The sequence below is a fragment of the Mastomys coucha genome, unplaced genomic scaffold (genome assembly GCF_008632895.1).
Source record: "Mastomys coucha isolate ucsf_1 unplaced genomic scaffold, UCSF_Mcou_1 pScaffold23, whole genome shotgun sequence".
Lineage (NCBI taxonomy): Eukaryota > Metazoa > Chordata > Mammalia > Rodentia > Muridae > Mastomys > Mastomys coucha.
The window spans coordinates 36,398,092-36,425,203 of NW_022196906.1; the positions used below are offsets into that span (position 1 = coordinate 36,398,092).

Genomic DNA, 27,112 nt, shown 5'->3' on the forward strand with positions numbered 1-27,112 from the left:
TGCAGTCAGTCATCCCTTAACACAGGCAACAGACATCTGACTCTAGTGTGTAGACAGAAACACCACCAGAACCAAGCTCACATCTCTTGGAGTCAGCGAGTGACCACACCACACTGGGCTAAATCCTTCTGCATCGGTGGGCACAGGTGCTCTGGGAAATCCTCCTGACTGAACTGAGGGCCAGGGGAATCTGACACATGGACAGCAACCCAGGCAGAGGCCAGATGACAGGGAAGAGAACAGTGGGATTGGCATGACTAAAGCAAGGAGGCTGCCATGTTGCATGCTCATGATGTGTGCCACATGCTCACAGTGTGCTATGAATGGCAGTGCAAGGCTAAAGACAGTCATAAAGTTCTAGAAACAGCAGAGATGTGTGATGAGGGACCTTACTCAGGATTCAGACCTTGGTTGCTAAGCAAGGAAAAGGGAGGAAGGGTGCCATCCAGCAGAGTCCAGCATGACTGCTTTAACTCAGCAGTGTGTGGTGCAAGCATGGAGGTGACAGGGTATCTCACAGGCATGGCAAACCCACTAAAGCAAACGTCTCCCAAGAGCCAGAACAAAGACAGTGAGTAATGTAAAGACAAAGACAGTAATCTAAGGCAAGAGAATGAACAGGGAGGTGGAAGAACTGGTTTATACTTTGTGGTAGTTACTATCAGTACATGTTTCAATCAGGTAGGTAATGGTATCGATAATAGCAAGAAGGAATGTTAGGATGCTGCTGCTGTGTCGTTGAGTTACTCTGAGGTCAAAAAGCATCAGTTTCATCTACTCAACATTTGATTAACATAAGGGAAGTTCTGAAGACCTGTCACAGATTTCAATAACAAGAAAAGGACTATAGTTTTGACTTCAGAGATACAGAAGTGGAAGCAGGGCGTGAGCAGAGGACAGGGGACGGAGAAACAGAGAAACCACTGTTAGTCGAAGCTCCTGAAGAAGCATTAACCTTTCTATGCCTGGAATAAAACATCTCCATGCTACTCACACCAATAAAAGCAGGGTCACAGCGATAAGCACCAACTGAAAATATTCACCAGAGGTAGTTGGCAACTTGCTGTTGACCTTAACACACAGAGATGGCCAAAGTCTCTAGTGAGGACCAGAGTCAGCAGGATATAACACTACGTAAGCAAGAATATAATGATGGTCAGCATGGTCTTCTCCCACATGTGGTGATACAAAGACTTTACCTCATGCCAGTCTTGGAGCTTGTTGTCAGAAAGATCGAGTTCTGACACGTGAGCACAGAAGGCTGCGATTTCTCTTTCATCTCCCGCACAGGTAATCCCGCAGCTGTTCAACACGAGCACGCTCGGGAGGTTGAGGCGATCTGAATCATTGGAAACACAAAATACTTGCTCCACTCGGCCTTGCTCTTGCCTGTGTACGTTAGCCCCCAGCAATCAGAAGGAAACAAAACTCTATCTCCTGCATTCCAAGAGGGTCTTGGGGCCTTGAGTCCTAAAGAGAGTTAAATCTGGTCCAGGAAGAGCTCAGAGTTGCTGGCCTCCCTCCATAGTCTCCTCAGCTCTGCTCCCAGCTGCCTATCTCCAGCCACTAGCAACCTCACTTGCCCACACCTCAATCCCAGCTAACTTGTGTCTTAGACCACCATCGACTGACTTCAATTCTGTAGTTCTAAAAAGCGTTCTGTCCCACTCTTTTCTCTCTAATGCTCCTTTTAAATGTTATCTCAAACTACTAATGAATTATCTGCTAAGCCGCGTCTGTCAAGTTGCTATGTTCCAAACATCTTCCTCACTTATGGGAAGACAATCAAAATGTTGTTTCTTTCATTCCTGCCTATCAATTATTCCCATTTTACACTCATGTATTAACAGATTTTTACCTTATGAAAGTATATCCTTCTTTAAAAATAAATTCCTAATTGAAGAAAAGGCTTCAGAGTCTGAAATATCCAAAAATCGGGTCAGCAGAACAAGAAGTCTGACCATGCCTGCTAGAAGGTTCGTAAGATGCATGTATCATAACCCTGCTCTCACTATCCTACTGAAAGGGATATATGTGACAACTCAACCACTTTCTCTCCCACTTGGGAAAAAAACCAAGGCCACCTGAAGGTCATGATTTCTAACTTGAGACCTCAAATTATATGGTTTTTCTACTAAGTACCATTTAGTATCAAATTTCTCAGCTGTAGAACACAACCCAGGCCAATAACTGCCAACTCATAAGTCTATTTCTATAGAGCAGAAGACAGTTATATTGAAAATGACCGTCAGTAGACTCTGTGCTGGAATAAAACAGCAATTCCCTGTGAACCACCTTTAATTACAGAGAGCTACTGCTAAATCTGTTATGGCCAGCTAAGGTACAAAGGCTAGAAACAACCCATGATGCACACTTCCCTCTCCTAGAGTGTCTTTGTCTCCTCCTAACTACACTCTACATTCTCCAAGGACTAGTTAAACTTTGAAACCTTTCCTGAGAGCATTATCTTCTAAATTTCATTCTCAGTCACTGTGGTTTTCATTTGGCTCAATGTAAGCTACATTGTGTTATGGCTTCAGAAATGTGAATGCCATGCAATCTAATCCAAGAACCCACTGAGGTCCTCAAGGGCACAGGCCAGCCTGTACTATTCTGTACCCTCCAAGTTGCTTGAAAGGGTATGCACTTGCAGTATTATTCCCTAAGCAATAGTCTTGCCTGGAAAGGGCAACTACAATGCCTCCGGCCAATCTAGCAGAATCAGCTCTCTGAGGCTCTTTAAGAATACACTGGAATTATAGCACGCAGTGATGACCATCTGACTCAGAATTCAAAATAAAGGCACTCATTCACAAACAAGGCGATGCTGTGATCCAGCCTAGAGAATCGCCCACAAATTCTTTGTTCACCTTCCTTACCTTTCATAGGAGAGCCCTGAGGAGTGGCTGGAACATGGACTCCCATCCCAGGGCCACGGCGGTAAGGGAAGTTTTCAGGACTGTATTTTTCACACAATACTTGCATGAAACTTCTCCCACTAGGCTGGTCCATCTTCTGCTCTGAAAAGTCTATAAGAAAACAATAAATCATCAAAATGACCTACTTATTCATGAGGAAGGAGGCTGGGTCCTGGAGAGGGCTGTAACATGCTACTTCATCAGGCAAACTTCTATTGTGGTGAGACTGCAGTGTCAAGAGGACAGCGATGGTCGCACAGCACAATGTATGCCATATCACTAAAAAGTCGTCTAGCATTTAGAGTACGGTGGTTCTTCCAACCATAGCTAACAAGAACATCTATGGTTGGTTTAGAAGGTGTGTGTAGTAATTTGAAAAAGGTTGAACAAGATGGTACAGATTAAACATCAGACTAAATGTGAATAGTTTGTATGAATCCTCTAATACTGTCTTTCGAAATTTATTCTTTCTTCAAAGTAACAGAACCTTTGCATGTGTATGTTTGTGTATGTGTGCATGCACACACACATATATACTTGTCTTTAGCATGACTTAGCTGTGGCTGACATGATAGAAATATGTGTGGTAGTTTCTGGAAATCTTTAAGATAGCCAGTGCTTTCCATCAGACCACCCAGTTCCTGCCCTCCTTCATTCTCTCGATGCAGAAGAGATGGCTCACTGGATCATGGGTCCAGGAAATAAGCCTAATGAAAAGTGGAATATAATAAGTAAAAGGGACCCAGGTCCCCAAACACTCCACTGACCTAAAAGCTCTTGGACTGGCAGATGCCTTTGGGATTCCAGGATTCCTTATGTTACTTTAACATAAGCCACTGTCCTCCATTTCCTGGTCATTTACTAGACTTAAGCCTACCTAATAGAGTGCTATTTCTTCTGGTGCTGAATTTAGGTAAAGTTTTCTCTATCTAATCTCACCTAAGGGCCTAAACACTCAGTAACTCTAGCATTTTCTCTGCACTCATGGACATATCAAAGAAGAGAATACTAAACACACTAACTTCTGACAGCCTGATAACCTACTACCCTCAGGGACTGGCCTATGCTGTGTTGTGCATCAGCCAGGATACAGGCAACTACAATTAATCTCCAACCATCAGCCACCAAAATGAATCAATAAAAAGGAGGATGGTGAATGAGAAGAAGCAATGGTTGTTAAAGGCACAGGGGCAAGAGTGCAATGGCCTATGAATGACTTTGAGAAGCCTGGTGTAGCCAAAGCAGCTACAGGCAGGAACTGCTGCATACTCCATTAGTAGCTGAGCAGAGTAGGAAAGAGCTCCTTTGAGGAGGGGAATGTAGCTTTTTTGTTTGTTTTGTTTTGTTTTGTTTTCTAGACTCCTCTTGGTGCTTGATTATACCAGGGCCAAGAGCAAAGTCACTAGGAAGATGCTGTAAAAACATAAGCATGATAATGAAGACGTGGGCTAATAGCCCAGGACACACTCACTGAGCATGGGAGGATCAAGACAGCTTTAGCGAGCAAGGTTTGGAGCAAGGTTTGGGGGAATCACAGGGGTTAGCAGAGGGGGAGGTAGGATGTAAGGCTAAGCCTTGGGTTTCCGGTGCTGACCACTAACTAGTACCTTTAACTAGTCGAGGGATGATGAACTGCACTTCTTCCGTGGACAATGTGAGGCATTTGATGATACTCTGAGAAACATTATAAAGTTAGGTGACATATGCTGGCTGAAGATGGAGACTCAGATGTCAACCTTAACATAGGACATGTTATGAGGACTAGAGAGACCAAAGAACTCTGGGGCACCAGGGACAGAGGAGGCAGTGAGTCAGGAAGAAAAGGAGCAGGAACAACAGAGCAGAGGGCACCGCCCCCAGGCTAGGATAAGAAGTGAAGGAAGGTTGGATGGCAAGCCCCTCAGCAGCTACATCAGAAAGCCATGGGCAGGCGTCACTATCTCCTCCTCAAACTAATAGAGGCTGGTTGGAGAGACTGCTCAGTGCTTAATAGTACCCGATGTTCTCCCAGAGGACCTGGTTTGGTTCCAAACACCGACATGGCAGCTCAAAACTGTCTGTAACTCCAGTCCTAGGGGATCCAAACACCTCTGGCATCCTTGGGCACCAGGCATGCTTGTGGTGCACATACATATATGTAAGCAAACACTCATGCACATCAAAAATAAAAAAAAAAAAATCAGTAAAATCAACTTGAGGCTTGAATGCAGTTACACATTAGCTAGGGAGACGAAGGACTGGAAGACACCAATGGGAACAGACACTGAAGGGTTTCTCAGAAAGCTGTTAGATAACAACCAGATAATGCTTCACGTTGCTCACGGTGAATGCTGACGTTTATTTCACCATAGCAACACTGCTTTCCTTGTGCTTATACAGTTAAATAAGTCAAATGCCGGCTCTTTTTCTTAGGCTATTATAATAACTCTACCATTAAATTATACAGGGAGAACTGTGGAATTCTGTATCTTCCGGTACTAACTCAGAGCATCAAGTGCAGAATGCTGTATACAGCAAGGGCTTGGTCAAAGCTGCTGAGCACTAAAACCACTCATGTCTGCAGTGCTGAGTGGAAAAAGCAGAAACTGTGGGAAGAGGGTAGATTAAGCCCCACTCAGTTTCACCACTTAATAGCTTTGTGACTAACAGCAAGATGTTCAACCTCCTGCAGTAGCAAATATATCAGCCAGCATTTAAATCTTTCTGTAAAAATAAGCACATCCATCTAATTAGTAGACAAATTTGATCTTTTCCTTTAATAAATGGTAAAATTCTATGTATACCAAGTAATTGTTTTAAAATAAATCTTTCTGATTATCAGGAAATGTTTGACTTAAATATTTTATCTATCCACACACGGAGGTGATGTAAAATCCTTGGATGAAAGGAGTGGTGTGTGGACAAAGGTTTACAAAGCCTTGCTGTAGACTACTTGGGTCACAGGAGCACTGGAGAGACTGCCAGTGTGTTAGTTGGATTCCAAGGCTGTAGAAAAGCTCCAAATGATACTCTTTGTTCATTCTGTATGGACATTATGGTGAGTGGAAAACCCATAGACACAGACCAGGTACATATGAACTAGTTCCTAACCGGTCTTTTCTCCTCACCATGGATGACTTGAACCTCCCCCTCAGGTTCGTAGCAAGGATTTAAAGGAGGAAAAAAGCATGAACATAGAAATAGCCACTAGACTGCATGTCTTCAACTGCAACGAAGCACATTTACTGGCCTTTGTTGAATCATTTGAGATGTTTAGAACACACATGTTCACTGACTACATGCCTATCCATGGAACAAATGTTTTACCTGTATAATTTACACCAGTGGAGTATAGAACAGGTCACCTTGGAAACTCCTTGAGCACTGGGCTGCACTCTATTTAACCCTTTGTTTGTAAGCTTACAGTGGGCACCTGTTTTAGAGCTATGAATATATAACACTGATCTACACTCTTTGACACAGATTTAGTTTATTCCACTGACCTCAGGAGTGATAGGTGTCTGAACAGGGCTACCGACCGCGGCTTCAGGAACTCTCTGGCTGACAGGTTCTTTGTTTATGGAAAGTTGGCACCATCAACAGCAGACAGCACAGGCTAGGCTCTCTGCCACTAGCAAAAGGTTCCACAGCTTTTATGAAAGTCTGTCTCAAGTAGAACACCAGCGCAATCTTTTATAAATGGTTAACAAAGCAACTGAAGAAATTACACTGTCGTTTCCATAGAACTGGCAGAGTTCAGAAGACTAAAGTGTGGGGAAAGCAGACCGTCACTGCAGCAATACAGGGCTCTGGGTTCATGTGGTGTCTTCAAGCTGGAGGCTTCCAAAGAACTTCCGCCTATGTAACTCAGGGACAGCTAACTTAGACACAACTGAAAGACGGAACACTCATTCATGTGAAGATTAGGGCCCAGGGATAAAAAATAAGTGTGGGAACTTCAAAGTTTGCCCCTTAAGTCTTCAAGCTTGAGAAGAACTCCAAAGCCAGGCCTGGTGGAGTTGGCCTATAATCCTCACTACCTGAGAGGTGGAGGCAGGAGAATCTAAGGTCTGAGACAACCTGGACTACAAGTGATTTCTAGGCCAACTTAGTGAGGCTTTGTCTCAAAGTAAAAATTAATTAAAAAGGCTAGGAGTACAGCTCAGGATAGTCCTTGCTTTGCATATACAAGACCCCAGGTTCAGTCTCCAGCATCCTCAAAACAAACCAAAGACCGACCTCTTACAAATATTCAGGATGTGAAAATATCCAGTGTTCTCTCTGGGAGTACAAAGTGAACCCAGGCCCCTTTACTGGTCATTTACTGAAGAGCCTTGCAGTAATGCAGGTGCACACATGCCTGCATGGCTGTCCAATTAGAACCTTAAGAGGGCCAAGTGAATGCGTAACAAAATCTGCTCAGATCTGCTATGTTTCAGGAGGAACGGGAGGTGGGAAAGGAAGGCTGAAAACCAAGAAGACTGAAAAATGAGGAAATGTAGAATGGAAAAGATCTTTAACTCAAGCCTGTTAAAAGGGCTGAGGGTAATCTATGACTTTCTGGAAATAACAGGAATCAAGTTACTCCCGTCTACCTGTGCAGTTGGCAGGGTTCAAATACATTTGTAAAGTTGTTCTGAATCGATGCTTGAAACCCGGTAGCCAGCAAGCCAGGAATCTTGGGTGATGCTGCTGGGTTCCATTACAGGTGGAGGAACATGTGAAAATCTCAAGTCTTTTGTGCCTCAAGATCCCACATCAGTATTCTATAGCGTGCCTGGAGAAAGTCACAACAGAGCACGGGCTGGAGGATACGGTGCACACAACAGCGCTGCCAGGAGGATCACTATCAGAGCAGGACACCCAGTCCAACAGTACGCTGTCAGACAGCCTGCACTTCATATTCCCACCCCAAAAGGGTGAGTTATGATAAGTATCAAACACAGCAGGGTTAAAGCTGACCTGGATGCTAAAGTTATTTAAGATCTAGCCTCTGGTGGTAAGCAACGTCAATATTGCCCAAAGAAGCAATGTGGCCCAGTGTGCTTCATAAAGGACAAATACTAGCAGCTCTGTTCACAACTTCCCAGACAGAGAAATAGAAATACAACCTCAGAGTGCCAAATGTAAAATCAAAACCTTATAAAAATAGATTTATTGGTTTGTATATACACAGGCTATCTCCAGAAGGAAAAGGGGAGTTGGAATAGCAGCAGCAACTGATGCAGGGGAAGGAAGGAGAGTGGAGGGCAGAGAGCAGCCTCACCTCGCCTCTGCCGACTCTGAGGCACCTGAAGCAGCAGACGCAGGCGCCATCGCTCAGAGTGTATGTTTTCATGTAACACATACAGGAATGGCCTAATGATTTGTCAAAGGCTTTTTTTTTAAATTATGCCTTTATTTAATCTCAGTATTTATAGTTTCTATGAAAAATTCAAGTTGGGTTGGGGGGCATGTAGAATAGATTCTAATATGTAGTATTCTAATAACTTTAAAGGAATGAAAAAGGAAGAAAAGAGAAACAGAGCAGAAGATCAAACAGAGGTTGGTAGCTTTATAAAATTTGGTGGGAAAAGTGGGAGTCGCATACCTGAGCCTAGGAGTCAACTTCAGCAGCAGGATAGGAGAGGAGTGGAGGTGGACACACAGGTAACCTGGCTACCAGGCCCTACAGCTCCTCTCTGCTCCCTCAACAAGGGCAAACACAAAGCTCCACCCTGGACTATGGACCATACACAGGGCTTGCAGGGACTTCCTGGCATGCCTTTGCCAGACAAGTGCAATTACACAGCCACAGCAGGAAGCAGAGGTGAACTACTCAGGAGCCATGGGAACTTCAGACAACCAGGCCACCAGAGCTGGAGACCAACAAAGAAGATCTTCCCCAGTGGAGCACTCTGGCTAGTCTCACAATGCTGCAACAGTCAGTGGCTGGGAACCACAGGGACACTTTAGGAGAAGAAATAAACACCGCCTGACCTAGCCTGGGGTGGGGGCTAGACCTTCAAGAAGAGTTTCCATAAGTGGAAACTATCTTTGATTTGAACCCACTTACATACAATAAGTCAGTCTTAGCTACTGTCAGAAATAGGGCACCATAGTGGTGCGTCTCACTCCATCTAAGGAAGCAGAAACCCATCCTCTGAAAACATTTGCCCATACTGACTTAAGGAGAAAAGGACATGTGCCCAAGCTGCACCTTCACCATAAGGTTCTACTGGTTAGATGATGCTTCACACCAGTGATGTTTCCTTCCATTTACATGTCTGCTTCCTTCAGAAGACAGACTGACAATGGGAATCTCTCACAGACTGTTGGGAGGAGGTAAACAAATGCCTTTCATTTTCTCTGTGACTTCTTTTTCACCTTCACCAAATCATCCTGAGGAGGCGAATTAACTGTGTATTAAGTAGGCACTTCCACAGAGTATCTTCACTTAGCGGCAAGCAGTGAAGTTACATGTACCAGAGCCTGAATCTGTGCCATGCACTAAAGAACGGAAGAAGAAAGAAATTTCAAACCCTGACATCTGGGTATTTCTCACCTAGGAGGAAATACATGGGATAATAAATGTATAAACACGTCACAGAGAAAGTAAAGTGGGGGTAGGAGAGACTGTTCAGTAGTTGAGAGCACTTCCTGTTCTTGCAAAGAACCTGGGTTCAGTTACCTACATCCATGCAGTAGCTCACAATTGTCTCTAACTCCAGTTCTGAGGGAGCCAGTGTCTCTTCTGACCTCCAAGGGCTCCTGCACACATGCAGTGCACTCGTTCATGCGCTCTCTCTCTCCCTCTCCCTCTCTCTCTCTCTCTTTCATGCATACATGTATACACATAAAAGTAAATGTATTTTTAAAAACCACAGGAAGTTGTTAACTTTTGGAGTGAATCCTGGGCCATCTAGCAGAAGAGGGAGTTGGAGAAGAGCATTCCAAGTACACAAGACAAAGGAACATGACCAGGCATGCAGACCTGAAACATTACCAATGCTATTAGCATACAGGGATGGGGGACTGGGGTGCAGATGACTGCTCAGGAAGATGTCAGAGCATGATGACCTCATTCAAGCCAGAAGTTACCCTGGAGGAATAAAAAGATAATTTTCATAGAACACTGTGGACCCAGCACAAAGATGGAGTTCCTGATCCTACACAGAAGTCAAAGTGATAAGGATCTTTATATCCTTCCAGGGCACAACAACCTGAATTTGCTCACATCAGGGAAAGCATCAGTAGTTTCAGCTTTAGGGAAGGAGTCGAAGCCTTACCATAAGGAAATGAAACGTAAGCAGAGACAGAGTATGAGCCTGACTTTAGAGGGGTTGGGATGAAAGTGCCAGAGAGGAGTGGCTGATGGAGAACACCCAGAGGTCAAGGACTGCTGCTTCTTCTAAGGGTCAGAGAGAAATGTGCTGGCTAAGTGTGAGGAGTCTGGAAAGGTCAGCAGTAAGTAGCATAACAAAGCCTAAAGGAGACCCTCTCCTGGGCCATTTCCCACAATCCCCTGGGGTTACCAGCTCTCTTAATTTTCCCAGTTCTTCCTCATCTATTTGACTTTCACTAAGTGTGGATTCCTCTTTTAACCTCATCCCAAAACTTCTTTCTGTTTTTCGATCCCAAACCTTCAATTTTATATTCTAGGAAACTTCAGGTTTTCCCTTGATTCATTTTCTGAAAAGTATTTCTGATCCAATAGCACAAGTGCATCCCACTGAAACACAATCACTCTAGGGCAACATATGGATATGCTATATATGTTTCCTTAAGAAAAAAACTTAAGACTCTAAAGATGAGAGTCAGTTAATCACCTTACTGGTTTTAAAAACTACATTATCTGATCTGAATTTTTAAAACCTACTATTTGAAAGTAAGCAAACAATCTGGTCAGCGCCACACTCCCTGTAACTCCTGCCACAGAGCACTCCTTTGGATAGCTGAGCTAGCCCTGGCAGCAAATGCAGCCAGAAGCCTCGCCACGCCAGAAGAAAGATATCAGTGACCTATTTAGCAAGCAGACTGAGCCTTAGAACGCACCTTATGGTGCCCTTCCAACCACATTTTCCAGGCTATAGAGATAGTATTTTCTACTCAAAGATTAAGTGGCTTTTAGACATATAATTTTAGAATCTGCCTGAAGTTCATGAAAAACTTTCCGTGTCCATACATACATACATACAAAGTCCCTGTTAGGGGCTTTTACCCCATTAATGAGCTGTTACAGTAGAAGCCACATACAACAGCCATGTCTTCCAAATGAACACCTCAAAGACAATCCACAGCAGTAACTGGGTCGGGGCTCTTTCCATGGCACTCTAGCTTAGCCTGTACTAAAGTCATGTACACCTTCTACTCCACCTGTTAATGCTAGACATTAAGTAATGTATCTAACTAGATGCCCTCTTTGGATGAAGTAAGAAAAATCTATCAAGTCTAATAAATCTTTAGAGCTACCCTGCAGAGACAAGGTTAGTCAGCTTGTTAACTGTGCAGGGCATGCCTGGTTGATAGATCATCACCAGCCCATGCCATGCCACTGTGATCTCACACTCACCCCACAGTTAATCATACTATTCCCAAAGCCGCTGTCAACTGCATTCCACACAGCATCTTAGTGTAAAGTGCACCACATCATGCTTTCTACATGTACCCAACTACATACATATCATGAGCAGATGGAGTGTGAGAATGGAAGTTCCTAGACCTCTGTAGCACTGAAGGTCTCCTTACAAGCAGCACAAAGCTTAGACTACTTGACTAAAATTCCTGTCCTTGAATGAGTGACATCAGAGATGTTAAAACCAGGGAGCTCTCTGCATTTTCTACTAGGAGCCATAATGCACACAAGGCACACATAGTGATGGCAAGATTTTCTTAGCTACAGGTACACATCGGCAAGCAGGACTGACAGGCATGCTTGTTGTCCAGTGTATTCAAGCACAGCACTGAACCACCTACCCAGTGTACTGCCCCAGGAGGGAAAACGGAACAAAGTACCTCTTCATGCGAAACTGCTTCAAAGTATTAATTTGTAAATACTTCCTAATGTTTAGTTTTCTCAATGACTAAATATGCTGCAAACCAACTGGCTATGTCCCATTAGGCACTCTAAAACAGAAAACACTGCCCAGAGACTCAGCAGCCATACCATCACCACAAAGGGTAGCATTTACTACTCTTTACTGGAACACCTCCAAAGAGACTCCCCAGAAGACCCCATAACCAATTCCTTCACAAACAAATTAATGCTCACCCTGAGCTTTCTATTTGACCCAGATCCCACCCGGAAAAATCTCAAGGCTTTATCATTGCACTTACTCAGAGCAGGGTTAGACACGTTTACTCCTGAAGTCATGTCCCCAAACCAATCATTTTAAAGCCTAGAACGTCACACAGCCACTCTCTGAAAAACACACTGACACGGATCTATGTTTACGGCCTGGGAAACTGAGGGGTTTTGCTCAGGTTTCTGGAGCCACGGGAGCATGCTAAGTCATCCTTGCTGTACCTAATCTGCTGAGCCATGCTGACTTCATTAAAAAAGGAATATTTCATGTCAACAGTATTCAGCACCACATGCAAGTCCTAGAGATAGACCTTGCTAAAATGTATGAAACTGAGTGTAGCCAAAATTCTTACTATAACTACATCAAAGTCACCAAACCTGAACACAAAAACAGTAGCCCTGCCAGGCCAGTCACCAAAGACGGAAAGCTGCTCTGTCCTCCCAGCAGCAGTGCAGATGTCACCCCTCTGAACGGATTGCTAATATGCATTTTCTTGTAGCTGTGAGCACACAAGTTTAAGGTCATTACCTAACTGCCTACAGACTCTAATTATTATCTCTGAGCTGCCATGTGAGTCTCAGTAGGAAGACGCTAGCCTATCACCCAGCAGCCTTTTGGAGATAACAAAGCACTCTGATAACCAAGGGTCACCAGATGTTACAACAGCCACGTACAGCTTATGGCCAAGTTTACATGTGAAAACAAAGTCACTGCCTCCTTCCAGTCCTCTGCTACAGCACTGCTGCTGCCGGCGGGGCATGCTGACTCCTGAGCTAGGCTGCTTGCAGCTGATGATGAATCTGCCATCACTGAGGCTGCAGACAAGCTGCAGAGATCTCCCAGCTTCCTGTGCTTCTGCGTGGGAAGGAGTTACAGAGTGCCTCTAACTTCTGCCTCCGGAAACTGCTGGAGGACGAATGGAGCAGTTAGCACCAGAGGCATCTAAGACGCTAGTGCCCGTTCCATCTACTACCCGACCACTAACTACTATCACCTGAGTGACCATGGAAGTAAGAGTACAGGGCTGCACAGCTTACTTATAATTACTGTGCAATAGATTTGATCTGACTATTTAGGGCCCATGACTATGCTGGTTCCTGCCAAGTAATGAGACTAAATAGTAAATTGTCTGATGTTTATAATGCCATTCCTCGTTAACTGGATGACTTTCTGTCACCTTTGCACCTACCTGAAGGATAAAATAAGTAAGTCTAAAATTGCGCTTAGAAGAGATTTGATCTGTGAAGGATAAAATCTCCACCTATACATTTCTTGTAATCATTTGTTAAGTCTCATGAGAACACATTGCTAAATGAATGAAAGCTACCCTTTCATAAAGGGTACTTACTTGCCTTTATAAAACTTAGGCCTTAAATTATTAATGATGGTTATGAAAGATATTATCTCACTGAGTTACTACAATAAGGATTAAATAATTTAGACTTGTTTTCAACAAGTAGAAATTGAAATTTTTCCTAATTTGATTCAAACCTATGGACTAAATAACAGTGCCATGATTATCAACATAATGAAAGTATCTTCAAGAAAAGAAAGTCTTTTTATTGTAATACTGGCATAAGTCAATCAGGAAATTAGTATGTGGGAGTCATTGCACTAAATGAATCTCTTCTGATAAACATCACTGAGATGTGTATGGCAAGGACAGCTCTAACGCTGATGATCTCCTAAAAGATTATCTCCACTACTTTACAGCCCATTCTGCATGGCTTCCATGTCTCAGATCCATCTGTTTGCCAAATGTATCTGCAAGTCAACATTTAGAATGTCTGTAGTTATTTGAGGACACTGCAGAGGGTCCAAAGTATGAGTCATCGGATGAGTACCTGGAGCTGAAGCAGACAGGGTGGAGCTCCAACTTCTGGTTCCAGCTCTGTAAACAAGCTCCCATTTGGGGATCTACTCAATGCTAGATTTTTCATGGGTTTTGTGCTTCTGATGTTGCTAGTTAAGAAGTCTCTCAAGACTAATACTGAAATGTTATTTGCTCCTAAGACACAGGAGGCTCTCCTGTACCTTGTGGAGGAAACACACCCATTAGACAGTTTCATTCAGACATAAATCACAGTGTGGTGAATTCACTGGGAACCAAGTGAGTAAACAAGTGTCTTAAAACAGATAAGTGAAGAAGAAGGCCATGTATTGTCATTGCTCATTTGACAGAACATGTCTTCAGGATCACAAGTTCACAGGAACTAATCTGAGTTTCCTGGGGGAACTTCTGTTCTATAGCCACAAGCTCAAGGTGACTTTGCAGAAAAAACACTGAGAACAACAAAACTAACTATACTGTGTTTGAGAACAACTCCAGGGAAAGAGCAGGCCAAGAAAAGAAACCGGGCCCAGGGCCCACGTAAATAATGCATGAAGGGGCAGAGAAACCAGCCGGGAAAACTTAAAAGCAGTCAATAATTAATCCTGAAACAGTGTATATAGGTCTGAGGAAAAGGAAAACGGGGATAGAAAAGAAACTGGATGACAACCTCAAAGCACATGAAAAACCTCAACTCCAGACAAAACCCAAAAGCAAGCTCCTTCCCCAGAAGCAGACAGGCACTCCTCCTAAAGCCACTCCCCCAGAGGCAGACAGGCACTCCTCCTAAAGCCACACCCCCTGAGGCAGACAGGCACTCCTCCTAAAGCCACTCCCCCAGAGGCAGACAGGCACTCTTCCTAAAGCCACACCCCCTGAGGCAGACAGGCACTCCTCCTAAAGCCACACCCCCTGAGGCAGACAGGCACTCCTCCTAAAGCCACACCCCCTGAGGCAGACAGGCACTTCTAGAGTTCCCAGGCACTCCTCCTAAGGACTGCTCTATGCCCTTGACTTTGAAACTTCACAACAAAACATCTCCAACACAGAAAGGAGTTGACAGTGAAATTAAAAGCTTTTGATCATCAAAAGACGTTAAAAACATAAAACTCGAAAAAGATTATGCAATATACAAAAAATATAAAGAATTGTTTTTTTTAAAAAAAATTAAAATCCAATGGGGAAAATGGATAAAAGACATGAAGAAGTATTTAACAGGAGATCACTCTCAACAGAATAATAAAATTATGGAAAAGATGCTCACCCTCGATAACCCAGACAAAAATGAAAATCTCAGTGGCCTTACCCATAAGCAAAAAGTTTAAAACCCTGACAGCTGATGCACCGGAGGAAACTGTAGAGAGCTCCCATGTGCCGAGCATGAGGACACCTGGTGTAAACACCTTACATCCTTATCTACCTCTCTAGATAACAAAACTTAAGATGTACACAGCAAGTCTCCATGTTTGCCCAGGCTAGCCTGGAATTTGTGATCACCCAGCCTCTACCTACAGCATGCTGAGATTACAAGCATGCACCCCCAAGTCCTGCCAGCAGCACGTAATATTTAATCCATCAATTCCAGCTCTCAAAGAAAGTTCTAGAGGAACTAGTGCATGTGGACCAAGAGACAATGGTAAGAATGCCCATAAACAGTACTTAGAATCTGCAAATATCTGGGAGCAAATGAATCTATTACAACATACACATAAAATGAATGCTACACAGAAATGGAAAATAACAGCTCATTAAGCAAGTTTCCTCATCAACATGGATACATTTTCAAAACAATGTTGAAGGCTTGGAGATTTAACTCTGGGTTCAGTCCCTAGAACATGTGTGTGTGTGTATATATATATATAAATATATATATATCACTTATATATATATACATATATATGTGTACATATATATATATATATATAGAGAGAGAGAGAGAGAGAGAAAGTGCACATATATATGAATATTTTGAAACATGGAAAAATAGTCATCATTTCAGGCCATATACCTACATGGTTAAAAAAAAAACAAAAAACCTTGGGTTTAGGAAGATGGCTCAATCAACAAAGTGCTTGCATGAGGTTTCCCAAGTTCCATCTTCAACACACACACACACACACACACACACACACACACACACACACACACACACACACGGGCATGGGATGACTAACCAGAGAAGAGTAAAGATGTGCACAGCCATACAGCCATGCCCCGGGAGCTGCCCCTGGAGGATGGAGGCCTATGATGAGAAAGGGCTTGGGGCAGTCAGAGTTCTCCACACCACAGTCACCAGTACAGCCATTGGCATCACATCCAAATCTACCTCAGCCTCCGTTTTAAATGTTCTACTCAGATCAACAGTCATTGACCCTGCTCAGACGTCAGCGACATTTTCCTCTTTGGTATCTCCTAACTTCTTGTGGTCTATTCAAATGTAAGCTAGATGTACTCTTCAGAACACTGATGGCTTCCTTTCTCACTTAGAATAGAGCCTAATTCCAATCCTGCAGTCTTCAAGGCTGTGCTTGCTTAGGCTCCCCGAGCTCTTCTTTCTGCTTTTCTCCCTACCCCACTTCCTTCCACTTTTTCTGCCTTTTACTTCTAAAGCTTGCCAAGCTCATTTCCCCATTTGCTGTTTTTTTTGGCGAATGCTTCATCTCTGTATCCAAGTGCCTCAAATTTAAACGCCAACGTCATCTTCTCAGAGGCTGCCTGACCACAGTGACAAACACAGACACAGCATCTTTCCTTCTCTTCCACTCTACAGGACACTTCTTATGACCCGTTAGTCTCCACCAGTGAGGCTGTGTCACCCGGCTTTGTGCTACCCACAGTGGAGTCTGGCACACACCAATTACTGTGTGGCTGAATGAAAAACGGAACTTTACTTTGAGTAGACACGAAGTATCTACTGACAGTGAAATGAAAATCAAGTGGATCGGGGAGGAAGACAGTAGACTGGAAAGAAGAATTAGAAAAATCACTGGGAAAGCATTATTCTAAGAACAATCTTAACAGACTACCTACAATGGTGCTTCTGGCCACATTCCTCAGGATGGTTAGTGAACTGCTAATCAAAGTTTCACACCCCAGGAGCTTGAGTTTTGAAAATGTAACTACTTAAATCTCCTGGAGTCTACCTCTCTCCCTCCATCCCCTTCTTCTCCCTCTCCCTCTCCCCCCTCCCCCCTCTTTCTCTGTGTGTGTGTGTGTGTGTGTGTGTGTGTGTGTGTGTGTGTGTGTGTGTTTAATCTACTTAGAGAAAAGCACTGTACTTAAGAGGATGCTTCCAAGACGGCTGAGTGGTTAAGAGCATGTACTACTCCTAAGGAGGACCTGTGCCCGGAGGCTCATAACCATCTGTGACTTGTTTCAGGGGAATCCAATGCCTCCTCTGGACACTCCTGGCACCTGTACTCACAAGCACACACCTATACACAAGGATACATATCTTTTAAAAAGCATGCTTTATTTAGTTCGAGTTCATTCTGATCATTAAGCAACTTGCACAAGTTATCTCTCTATGCCTAAACCAACAGTAAAATGAAGCTATGCATTGCCATTTCAGAGTTGTGAACATTATGAAATAATGTTCGTTCAATGAAAGTATCTAGTTAAGTGGTTAGCATATATGAAGGGATTAATAGTTATTATTGGGAACACCAAGAAGGGAAGTCATGGCAAAGAGGCCCCCAAGGTCTCTTCAAGTCACCAGCGTCCTTATACTCAACAGCTGGAGACATAGCCAAGGTTAGCTCTGTACCCACCAAGAAGTCAGGTGAACACAAAGTTCAAACAGAAGGGTGGGAAAGCACTGAGAACACGGAGAGTGTGACTAACCTCGCAAAGGAGTGACTCACACATAGTATGGCTGCAAAGAAGCTATCATAAACTCAGCAGATGGGGAAGGGAGGGAGCTGGGGCAGATGCAGAAGTGAATGATAGACGCAGGTAAAAAGGGTGACTGAAGTGGCTGCTGTGGTGCGCTGTGCTGTGCTGTGGTGCGCTGTGCTGTGCTGTGCTGTGTGCTGTGCTGTGCTATGCTGTGCTGTGTGCTGTGCTGTGCTGTGCTGTGCTGTGCTGTGCTGTGCTGCGGTGCACTGTGGTGTGCTGTGCTGTGCTGTGCTGTGGTGCACTGTGCAGGGCTGAGCTGAGCTGAGCTGTATTGTGTGTTGTGCTGCGCTGTGCAATGCTGTGCTATGCAATACAGAGCTGTGCTGTGTTGTGTGTTGTGCTGAGCTGTGTTGTGCTGAGCTGTGCTGTGCTGAGCTGTGTTGAGCTGGACAATAGTGTGCTGTGGTGTGTTGTGTGTTGTGTTGTGCTGTACTGTGCTGTGATGAGTGGAGGAGCCTGGAAGGTGGATATGGCTGTGGTCCCACCACAAGGGGCTGTGTTTATAAAGTTTACATTCTAGTTGCTGGGCTGGACAGTGGGAAAATGAAAGGAGGGGATTAAACATGCCATTTTGATAGCCATCCTTTTAGAAACAGAAAAGTATCCTAAGTCCTTAGTCATTACATAGACCCTGGATCTGTTAACTGAAAACAGAAGCTATGATAAGCCTGCATTCCTGAAACCATAAAGAATCCCAATGCTAATGGACCGGAATCTGGCCTCCTGATCAACCTGGCCAAGAGGACGTTAAGCCACTTGTGTTCACAACAGCAGAGAAAACCTGTGTTTACTCTGCATATGAGCCATGTAGCTTGCCATTACTATCTCATTTAACTCTCATGACACTCATAAAAGGCACTATTAACCCCATTTGAGATCAGAAAACCCAAACAAGACTTGGGTCATTTGACTAGTGACTGACAGAGCCAGGATTCCAAGGGAGGCTGACTTCAAAGCCCTAAAATTAAAGCAGCCTGTTGAAATAGGGCACTGTTCAGTTCATTAAACATCATGTACTCAGAAATTGTTTGTGTGCACCTGCTACAGTTTAAAGCATCATGCTAGGTTGGTGACTCTTAAACTTTACTGGGCAGAACAATCATGGGGTGGAGCACTAAAACATAAATGTCCCACCCAGAGATTTTGGTTCAGGAAGCCCAGGATGGAATTGGGAATCCACTTTTTAATTCTAAGTCCAGTGGATATGATTCACCTGTTCTGTGAACTATGCTGGCTAGCTGTGAGGTTCAAAGGCATTAGAAACTCCTGACCTCTGGGTACTTCTGATACAATAATGCAAGCACAAAGACTTCACACGAGAGAGGTCATACAAAACAAAACAAGAATGAACAGGATTTGATGAAGAAAGGGTAACCCTCTTACTGGCCAAGGCAGGCATAATGAACAGTGATCTGGGTAGGATGAGTATCTTGGGAAATGGAATGATAGTCAAAAGGAAAATTAAGGAAAGCTGGAGAAGGCTTGGGATAACAACCATTACGCTAGGCTCTTGCTGCTGGCTGAACAGCTGATAGCTAATGGTTTAAGGCCCTAGATATCAACCATTATGCTAGGCTCTTACTGCTGGCTGAACAGCTGATAGCTAATGGTTTAAGGCCTTAGATATCAACCATTATGCTAGGCTCTTAGTGCTCGCTGAACAGCTGATAGCTAATGGTTTTGGAGGAGAGAACAGGACTAAGGGTAGGCACATTGTGTGTAAGAGTTCCCTTCCAAAGCTGGGCAAGATTAAGCGGAATCAGAGTATCATCACATCCGAGACAGCTGGCCTACCACAGCTCTAAGCCCCAAGAGAAAAATCAGGATGAGTAGTCTCAAAAGGCAGAACTGACAACTCCTGAGACTGGAGGGCACAGCTCGGAGGTATTTCTTGCCTACTAAACCCAGACTGTAGCACTAGCAGCTCCAAGTCGCTTTTCAGAACTCTTCCTGGAGCTAGGATATCGTTTAGTGGTAGAGTGTCTGCTTAGCATAGGCTCTGGGTTCATTTCCTGGTCCTGGTGGCAGGGGTGGGGCTGGGTGTATATGGATGGCATCTTACATAGCTGGCCAGACCTAGAAGTTACAAAGCACTCATTTCACAAAATACAGTTCAGGAGTAAGATGTGAGTACACAGGCCTGAGTAGCCCACATGCATGTTACATCATTTAAAAGACACACATACACATATCACTATTTGGAGCAATACAACCTCACTTTACTCAGTATTCTAACAAATATCAAGCACCCAATTTCCAATTTTCAAACCCTGAGCATTCTGGAAGCAAAACTTACAAGAGCAGAAGAGCCGTCTATGGATATGAGCATCAAGGGAGGGACGAAACACTTTAAAAAGGACACAGGATCAAACCCAGCGAGTTCTTGGAAGTCATTTATTCAAGTGTTCAAATGATTCCAAGAGTCTTGAAATGAATGAGGGTCTTCCCTAGTGATCCCAACACCTACTACAAAACACTCTTTAAAACAGGAAATATTTGGCTGCTCAGAAACACAATGGTTCACACGTGCCAACCCAATCCCCCTTAGCAGCAGCCACACCACAAGCCAACAATGAAGGCAGGGGCCTATTTTATAAAGATTCCTGATGGTGCCCTGTGCTGATGGTACTGCACGGCATCTACTGAAGGTGGGCGATGCTGAAGAGGTGTAACTCGGGCAACTTTTTCCAGGTGAGCGTGCTTCTAAACTCCATCTTCATCCACAACGAAAAGTAAGACTGTTAAGGTTATCTTACGTATACATCCTGTCATCGGTTACTGAAATGAGGTAATATCCTGTGACATGCCATGTCCCGCAGCAGCAGGCTGTGTGACAACTTTCAAAGGAAGCAGCAACACATGAAGGGCCCTTGCTTTGTTCACTGACACCTACCAATGGCTATTAAGACTTCTTACTGTTTCTCTAAGGATTTCCTCTATCTTGTGTGGATGTGCTCGTGCTTTTGTGGAGGTGCATGAGTGTGTACAAAGGCCAGTGATGTATGTCAGCTCTGTTTTGAGACAGTTTCTTGCCAAACCTGGAGCTCACTGATTCAGCCCCTGGGATCTTGCTGTCTTGACTTCCCAGTGTTGGGATGACAAGTGTGCCACTGTACCTAGCTTCTCTAGGATGGTGGCAGGAAATCACAGGCCTTCATGCTTGCATGGCACACTACTTACGTACTGAGCTATCACCCAGCCCCTCGTCTAGGCTCTAAACACAGAAAGAGTATCTTCATACGAGAAATATAGGTATTATCCGACTGAAGGTCGCACTCACATTTATGATTAAGTTTTCTCATATGCTGACACGTGAACTTTATATCCTTATGCAGACAACAAATCCACCATCTAAAAACTACTAGAGGCCTTGAAATAGAATCGAACAGCAGAAAAGTAAATTCGTGTTTCCTCTTTTAAAAAATTGACTTTATTTTTATGTGTGTGTATGTGTGTGTGCGTGTGTAGGTGTAGGTGTATCTGTGTGAGTATATGTCACATGTGTACGGGTACCCAGAGGCCAGAAGGTTATGGGTCTCCTCGTAGCTGGAGCCACAGGCAAAGTACATGCAGGACCCCCCCACCCCCCGACACCCGGCATGAGTGCTGGGAGCTAAGCTCTGGTCCTCTGGAAGAGCAGGTGTTCATTAACAGCTGAGCCATCGCTTCAGCCCCACAGGTCAGTCAGTGTATCTCTTTAATACCGGAACGGTAAAGTGAAATGTCTGTTAGATATACCTAAGACTGCTGTAATTCCCAGGCCTGGCAAAGGACAGAGAACAATCAAGATGAATTTGTGCCCAATCACATCAAAACTTAGCCTGATGGTAGGTACTTCAGGAAATGGATCAAGCACATTATACTACCCTGTCCACTGAAGCATGAAGCTGCCCCTGCAAAGTGCATGGAACGCACTTGACCCCCAGAAGCTGACAACATACTGGACACTGACTAACCAAAAACAAAATATGCCTAAAGATGCCATTTTTCTAACCACAAATTGTGACCTACGAATCGATTTGCTGGAATCCAGTCAGCATGTTTTCTTTCTAAATGACAAAAAATGGAACCTCTCAGAAATAAGCAGAAGGTACCCAACAAGGGTAGATGCTACTCTGGGAAGCCAGACATGGTGCCTCACACCTTTAAGCTCAGCACAGAAGAGTCTGGGACAGAAAGAGTGCAGTGAGTAGCAGGCCAGCCGGGGCTATACAGTGAGGTCAAGGTCAAGAGATTCTGTATCAAAAGCCCCCTACTTTGTAAAATCTTTCATTCACATATAGGTGCATGTACTAAATCATAATGTCCTTATTAGTGTGAGTTAGAAAGTCATTACAGAACTATGGTTAAGGCCAAAGAACCCAGGCTGACTACACATCCTTAATCCTCGGACCCCGATCAAGTTCTCTGCTCAAGGTGAGCCTATGGAATCCTATCAAGAGCTTCAGAGACCGAATACAACAGGGGCAAGCCTGGGCAAGCTTAACCAAGCTCGCGTTTGGCTCCAGAGCCTCCCCATCTCCCCCCAAAACAATATGCTCAAGCTCTCTTTGCTCAAGATGGAACCTCTGAAATCTATTCAAGAGTTCCTTGATACACAGGCAAAGGCCACACAAAAGCAGAGAGAAGGACAAGTCCCAGCCAAGCTCTTAACTGGACTTGAGGTCCTGCCAGTTTCCTTAACAGCCCTAAGGAGGTGCCTACAAATTCTAGTAACTAAGCAACCCTGGAGTGAGGCTCCTCCTTCCTCCACTGACTGTCAACAGTTCAACTCCTCCAATCAACTTTTCCTCAACTACAACTTCTGCAATTGCTGCCTGTGTCCCTAAGGAAGGCAAATCCTCTTCCCCTCCCCAAATCTCAGACTGTCTTCCTAGTAGTTCCAGAAGCTTTGTACTCTATTCGGCTTATCACAGATTGTTTCGCACCATTCCCAAGAAGCCAGGATGGAGTCTCCTGGCAGCTCCCGATTTCAATACGGCTTGGTGCAAATACATGCTCCTCAAATTCCTAGCAAACTACAAGCTTTAAGCAGTCCTGGAAGGGACAAGCTTAGTGACCCAGGAATATAGGAACGGCTGCTCTTTCCCACTAAGATACCAAACCTTACAGATGGAGATACTGCCCGAGGACTTCACACGTCCAGTAGTTTTCATCATTTTCCTGATTCAGTGATTCAAAGCTAAGTTTCCCCACCCAGGGAACAGCTTCCATACCCCAGGCCTCAAGGAGGCTGGGAGCATCTGGATTGCTCCGCTGCCCAGCCTCCATCAGTGCGCCGTTCTCCCAGGGTCCCAGGCTTGGCCTCCTACCCCCACAGGTAGAGCACGCCTCGGGCCTCCGGCCCCGGAGGAGCGGCGGCCGGGCTACACTCACCCCTCGGCCCGGGAGGCGGCGGCTCCTCGGGCTGCACCTTCGCCCGCCCGGCCACCGCCGTCGCCGCCGCTCGGTTTCCGGCCTGCTCCAGGCCGGCCCCGGACCGGCTCCGCTTCACCTCGACCCCTTCTCCGGCCGCCAGAGCCCAGTGTCCTGCATTGACCCGGAAGCAGCTTTCCGGGGACCCCCCAACAACAACACGTGACCCCGCCGCACGTGTCACGTCCGCTGCGTGATTGGGAGGGGCCTGAGGAAAGGAGCCTCTTAGAGAGAGCTGCGGTTGCCATAGCAGCCGGGAATGGCGGTCTCCACCTAGAGTGGATCAGAACTACACCCCATCTGCTTGCTTTTCTTACCGGTGCACCAGGGGAGCAACCCCAGGTCCAAAGACCGATCACTTACAAGAGAAGCATCCTGATCCCTGGACGAACCTGTCCAAACACACCTGCAATCTTGGCCTGACTCAGTGTGACCCTACTTGAATCACTACCTGCCCTTGACTTCACAGGCCTCATCTATAAAATGTCCTGTAAGATCTCTGTACTTCATATACATCTAGGTGTGGGGGACAGTTTGACCTTTGTTCTGTGCGCTCATCAGTCCCGAGGCACCGGAAGCTCCCAACGCTAACAGTTTACAGCTTTCACCTATTTTGTGTGCTTTACAGCCATAGCCAATAAATACATTAGATTTAAACAAACAAACAAACAATCCACAAACCTCCTAAAAGGTATTTTGTAGAATTGAAAATTGAAGTTGTGAAGCCAAATAATTTGCTTACAACCACCTACTTAGTCAAAATGGTCAGCCTGAGACTTGAAAACAGGTCAGCCTGGCTCCAAAGAAAATATGCTTCACACTAAGCCATGCATAGCCCCAGCTCCGAAGCCTCACACCTGGCTGTTGGGTTGTTTGCTTTTGTGCCCATGGAATAGAGATGGTGCAGGCTGATCCTGAGGAGGAGTCAGCCTTGCACAGGTACGTGAGTGGAAATCCTACGAGTTGAGGAGCATTCTATGCACAATGTCAATGTGCTTTGGCATAGTGTGTATCCAGGAGGATGTGGGGGGGTGTGTGCCATGTATATACTGGTTCCTAGAGAGGGGAAAACAAAAATTCTTTGGGTGAGTATAGCTTACCATCCTCAGTCCCTGGGAACTTAAATTGGTTCTTTTGTTTCGTCTTGTCCCATAGGCAGGACACCCATAGCCTTGTCCCATAGGCTGGAGGAGACCTGAGAAGGACCTGGTTAAGAAAACACGTTCTGAGGACAGTGAGTCAGGCAGTGGGCTTAGAGTACTCTTAGGTGGTTGCCTCCTGCCCAGGAAAGCACTTTGCTGACACCTTGGGGACTATGGCCTCTCAGGGACTAGAGTTACTGGCAGGACCACAGCTAAAAGCAGCCTCAGTGGGAAGGAACATGAAAAGAGCACAGTGAACTGGAGGCAGAGGAAGAAGGACAGAGGCAGGGGGTTTCCCTCTGGATACTTTGCTCACATTTACTAGAGGAAAATACTAACAAATATTACTTTGGCTTTCATTACTACTCACAAATACTCTTGCTATGGATAGAAACACACACATAGACAGTGAATGTAAGCGTCCCCTTAGAAAACAAACTTAGAGATTAATGTGTCTACCCATCTCTTGTCAATCTCCCCGTGGCAGCTAGAGTCCTCTTTCTAAAACTTGAATTAGACTGCATCACTCCCTGGGGCTTAAAAGCCTTCCTGAGACTCCCAGGGGCTCTTCTTCACCTCAGGATGAGCCTGCAGTCAACAGCATGCTTCTTGGAGTTCCCTTCAATGGGCCAGCTTTCCCAACCTCATCTCTTACCTGTCTCCTGTTACTCTACAGCCGCACCACTCAGTCTGCTAGCTACTAGCTATGTGTTGCTATTTAATTTTGTTTTAATTGAAATCAGAGAGTTGAAGGTGTATCTAGGTTGCTAGAATGCTTGACCAGGGTGCAGCAGGCACTGGACTCAACCACCACACCTGCATTACATGATGCTGCACAGCTGAATCACTACCAATGGAGAGTTTGGAGCAGGAGGAGTAGGCAGTTGAGGCTTCCCAGAGTGAGTTTGAGGACACCCTGGGTGGCAAGACATACTGTCTCAAGAAAACAAAATACAAATGAAATGAGGGGCTAAGGATTTGGATCTTTTGTAAATCCTTTGCCATGCTGTCCAGACAGACAGACAGACAGACAAACAGACAGACAGACAGACAGACACACACACACACACACACCACAACTTAAGTCAAACTAAGGTTTCTTCAGTCACATGACACTGGTGTCACTTGGAGTGTTATCTCTTACGGCTACTGGCTGCCATATGGAACAGGTCACATCTGGGATCTCTTAACACCACAGAGCCTTCTAGAGGGCAGTGACTCACTAGAAAATCTCCATGTGTCTTGTTTTGTAGAAATTCCTCTGATAAACCATTTGGCTGAAACATTTCTATTTTTATGAGATGGAAAACTGCTCATGACTGCTTGTTCCATGAATGAAAGCATCGATGTAGTCAGGAGCCAGGTCGATGCTAGTCCATGGAGGGCAGACTTAGTCTTGTGGTTTTCATCATCAATTTCCCATCATTCCTAAGGGGTCTAGGAAAAAGTAGGCAGACGCTGAGCCAAGATGAAAGGAAAAGGCAACAAAAGAACAAGTATCTGGTCATTTTTATTAGAAATTGTGGATACTTTGGTCATTTTGAGTTATAAAACAGCAATTTCATAAGATTCAACCTAATGATGAATTTATGGTGGATATGTGGTACAGGCCTGTAATCATAGTATTCAGGAGGCCAAAGAGAGGATTATCATGAATTTGAGGCTAGCCTGGGCTATAGAGTGATATCAGAAGGAAGGAAAGAATGAAGGGAGGGAGAGAGAGAAGGAGGGAGGGAAGGAAGGAAAAAAAGAGAAGGCTTGGAGGAATTAAAGCTGCTTTAGTCTGTTCTCATGAACACCTGTGGTTAAACATGGGTTAAACAAAGGCAGAATCTGTTCTAACAGTGTATATCAATTCCTGGAGGCGTTGGTCTGGTTGACCAGTTGATTCTATGATTCTTCATCAAAGTGGTTCTCTGATTCAGGATTTGTCGTGCCCTAAGAGCCATTTTAACCACTCCCTGCATTCTCCTGATGCCAGATGCTGCTGGAGGTATTTTACATCGATTACTCCTTTTAATCCTCACAGCAATCTCCTGCAGTACATCTGGCACTATCAGATCTATCAAGAGAGACTCAGCTTAGGAAATGCATCCAGCAACCTACAGATAGTAAATGGGGATGCCAAATCCATACTGAGGTCAGTCTGACACAGGAGTCTTGAGTTCCTAATAATCCTGTAATGAGGGGATATCAATGGAGTGTGAAGTCTCAACCAGATGTTTGCATATTCTTTTGATTTGGCAGATGCTTATTTTATAATCATTATTTATCTGTATGTCTTAGACTTAGCAAGGTGGCTCGAGGCAAACAAATATGGATCTGACAGGGATGCTGCAGTATAGTTAGAAAATAGCATGCATACCCAAAAATGGAGAGCAATCATAGAATGAAGGTACTTTTATTTGCTTACTTTTATGGCTGTTTGTTTTGAGTTTTATTTTATTGAAATATGGTCTTGTTCTATGAACCAGGCTGACTTCAACATCGTAATCCTCCTATGTCAGTCTGCTTCCAATATAGTGGGGTCACAGGCACGTGGCACCACACCTGGCAAGGATGTGACATCTAAATCGAGTAAAGGTGTCACACTTTCAGCTGAAGCCTTTTCCCACGTGGGATAATGCAAGCTAATGCAATGTATCA

At 44.6% G+C, this 27,112-nt stretch overlaps 1 protein-coding gene across 5 annotated transcripts in view; it reads right to left on the reverse strand.

Moving 5' to 3' along the window:
- The window catches only part of Tbcel (tubulin folding cofactor E like), a 57,338-nt gene extending 33,544 nt beyond the window's left edge, over nt 1–23,794 (reverse strand). The window contains exons 1-3 of one of the 5 annotated variants that reach the window (XM_031343142.1): nt 23,688–23,794; nt 2,880–3,029; nt 1,200–1,339 (exon numbers count right to left, since the gene is read on the reverse strand). In XM_031343142.1, the coding sequence (XP_031199002.1) occupies nt 1,200–1,339; nt 2,880–3,012 (273 nt within the window). In that variant the 5' untranslated portion in view covers nt 3,013–3,029; nt 23,688–23,794. Of the gene's footprint in view, nt 1–1,199; nt 1,340–2,879; nt 3,030–6,400; nt 6,539–12,212; nt 12,360–12,558; nt 12,582–23,285; nt 23,480–23,687 lie in introns of those variants that run through there. The other 4 variants (XM_031343140.1, XM_031343138.1, XM_031343139.1 and 1 more) reach the window with 4 other exon arrangements.
- Between the last annotated feature and the right edge of the window lie 3,318 nt (nt 23,795–27,112).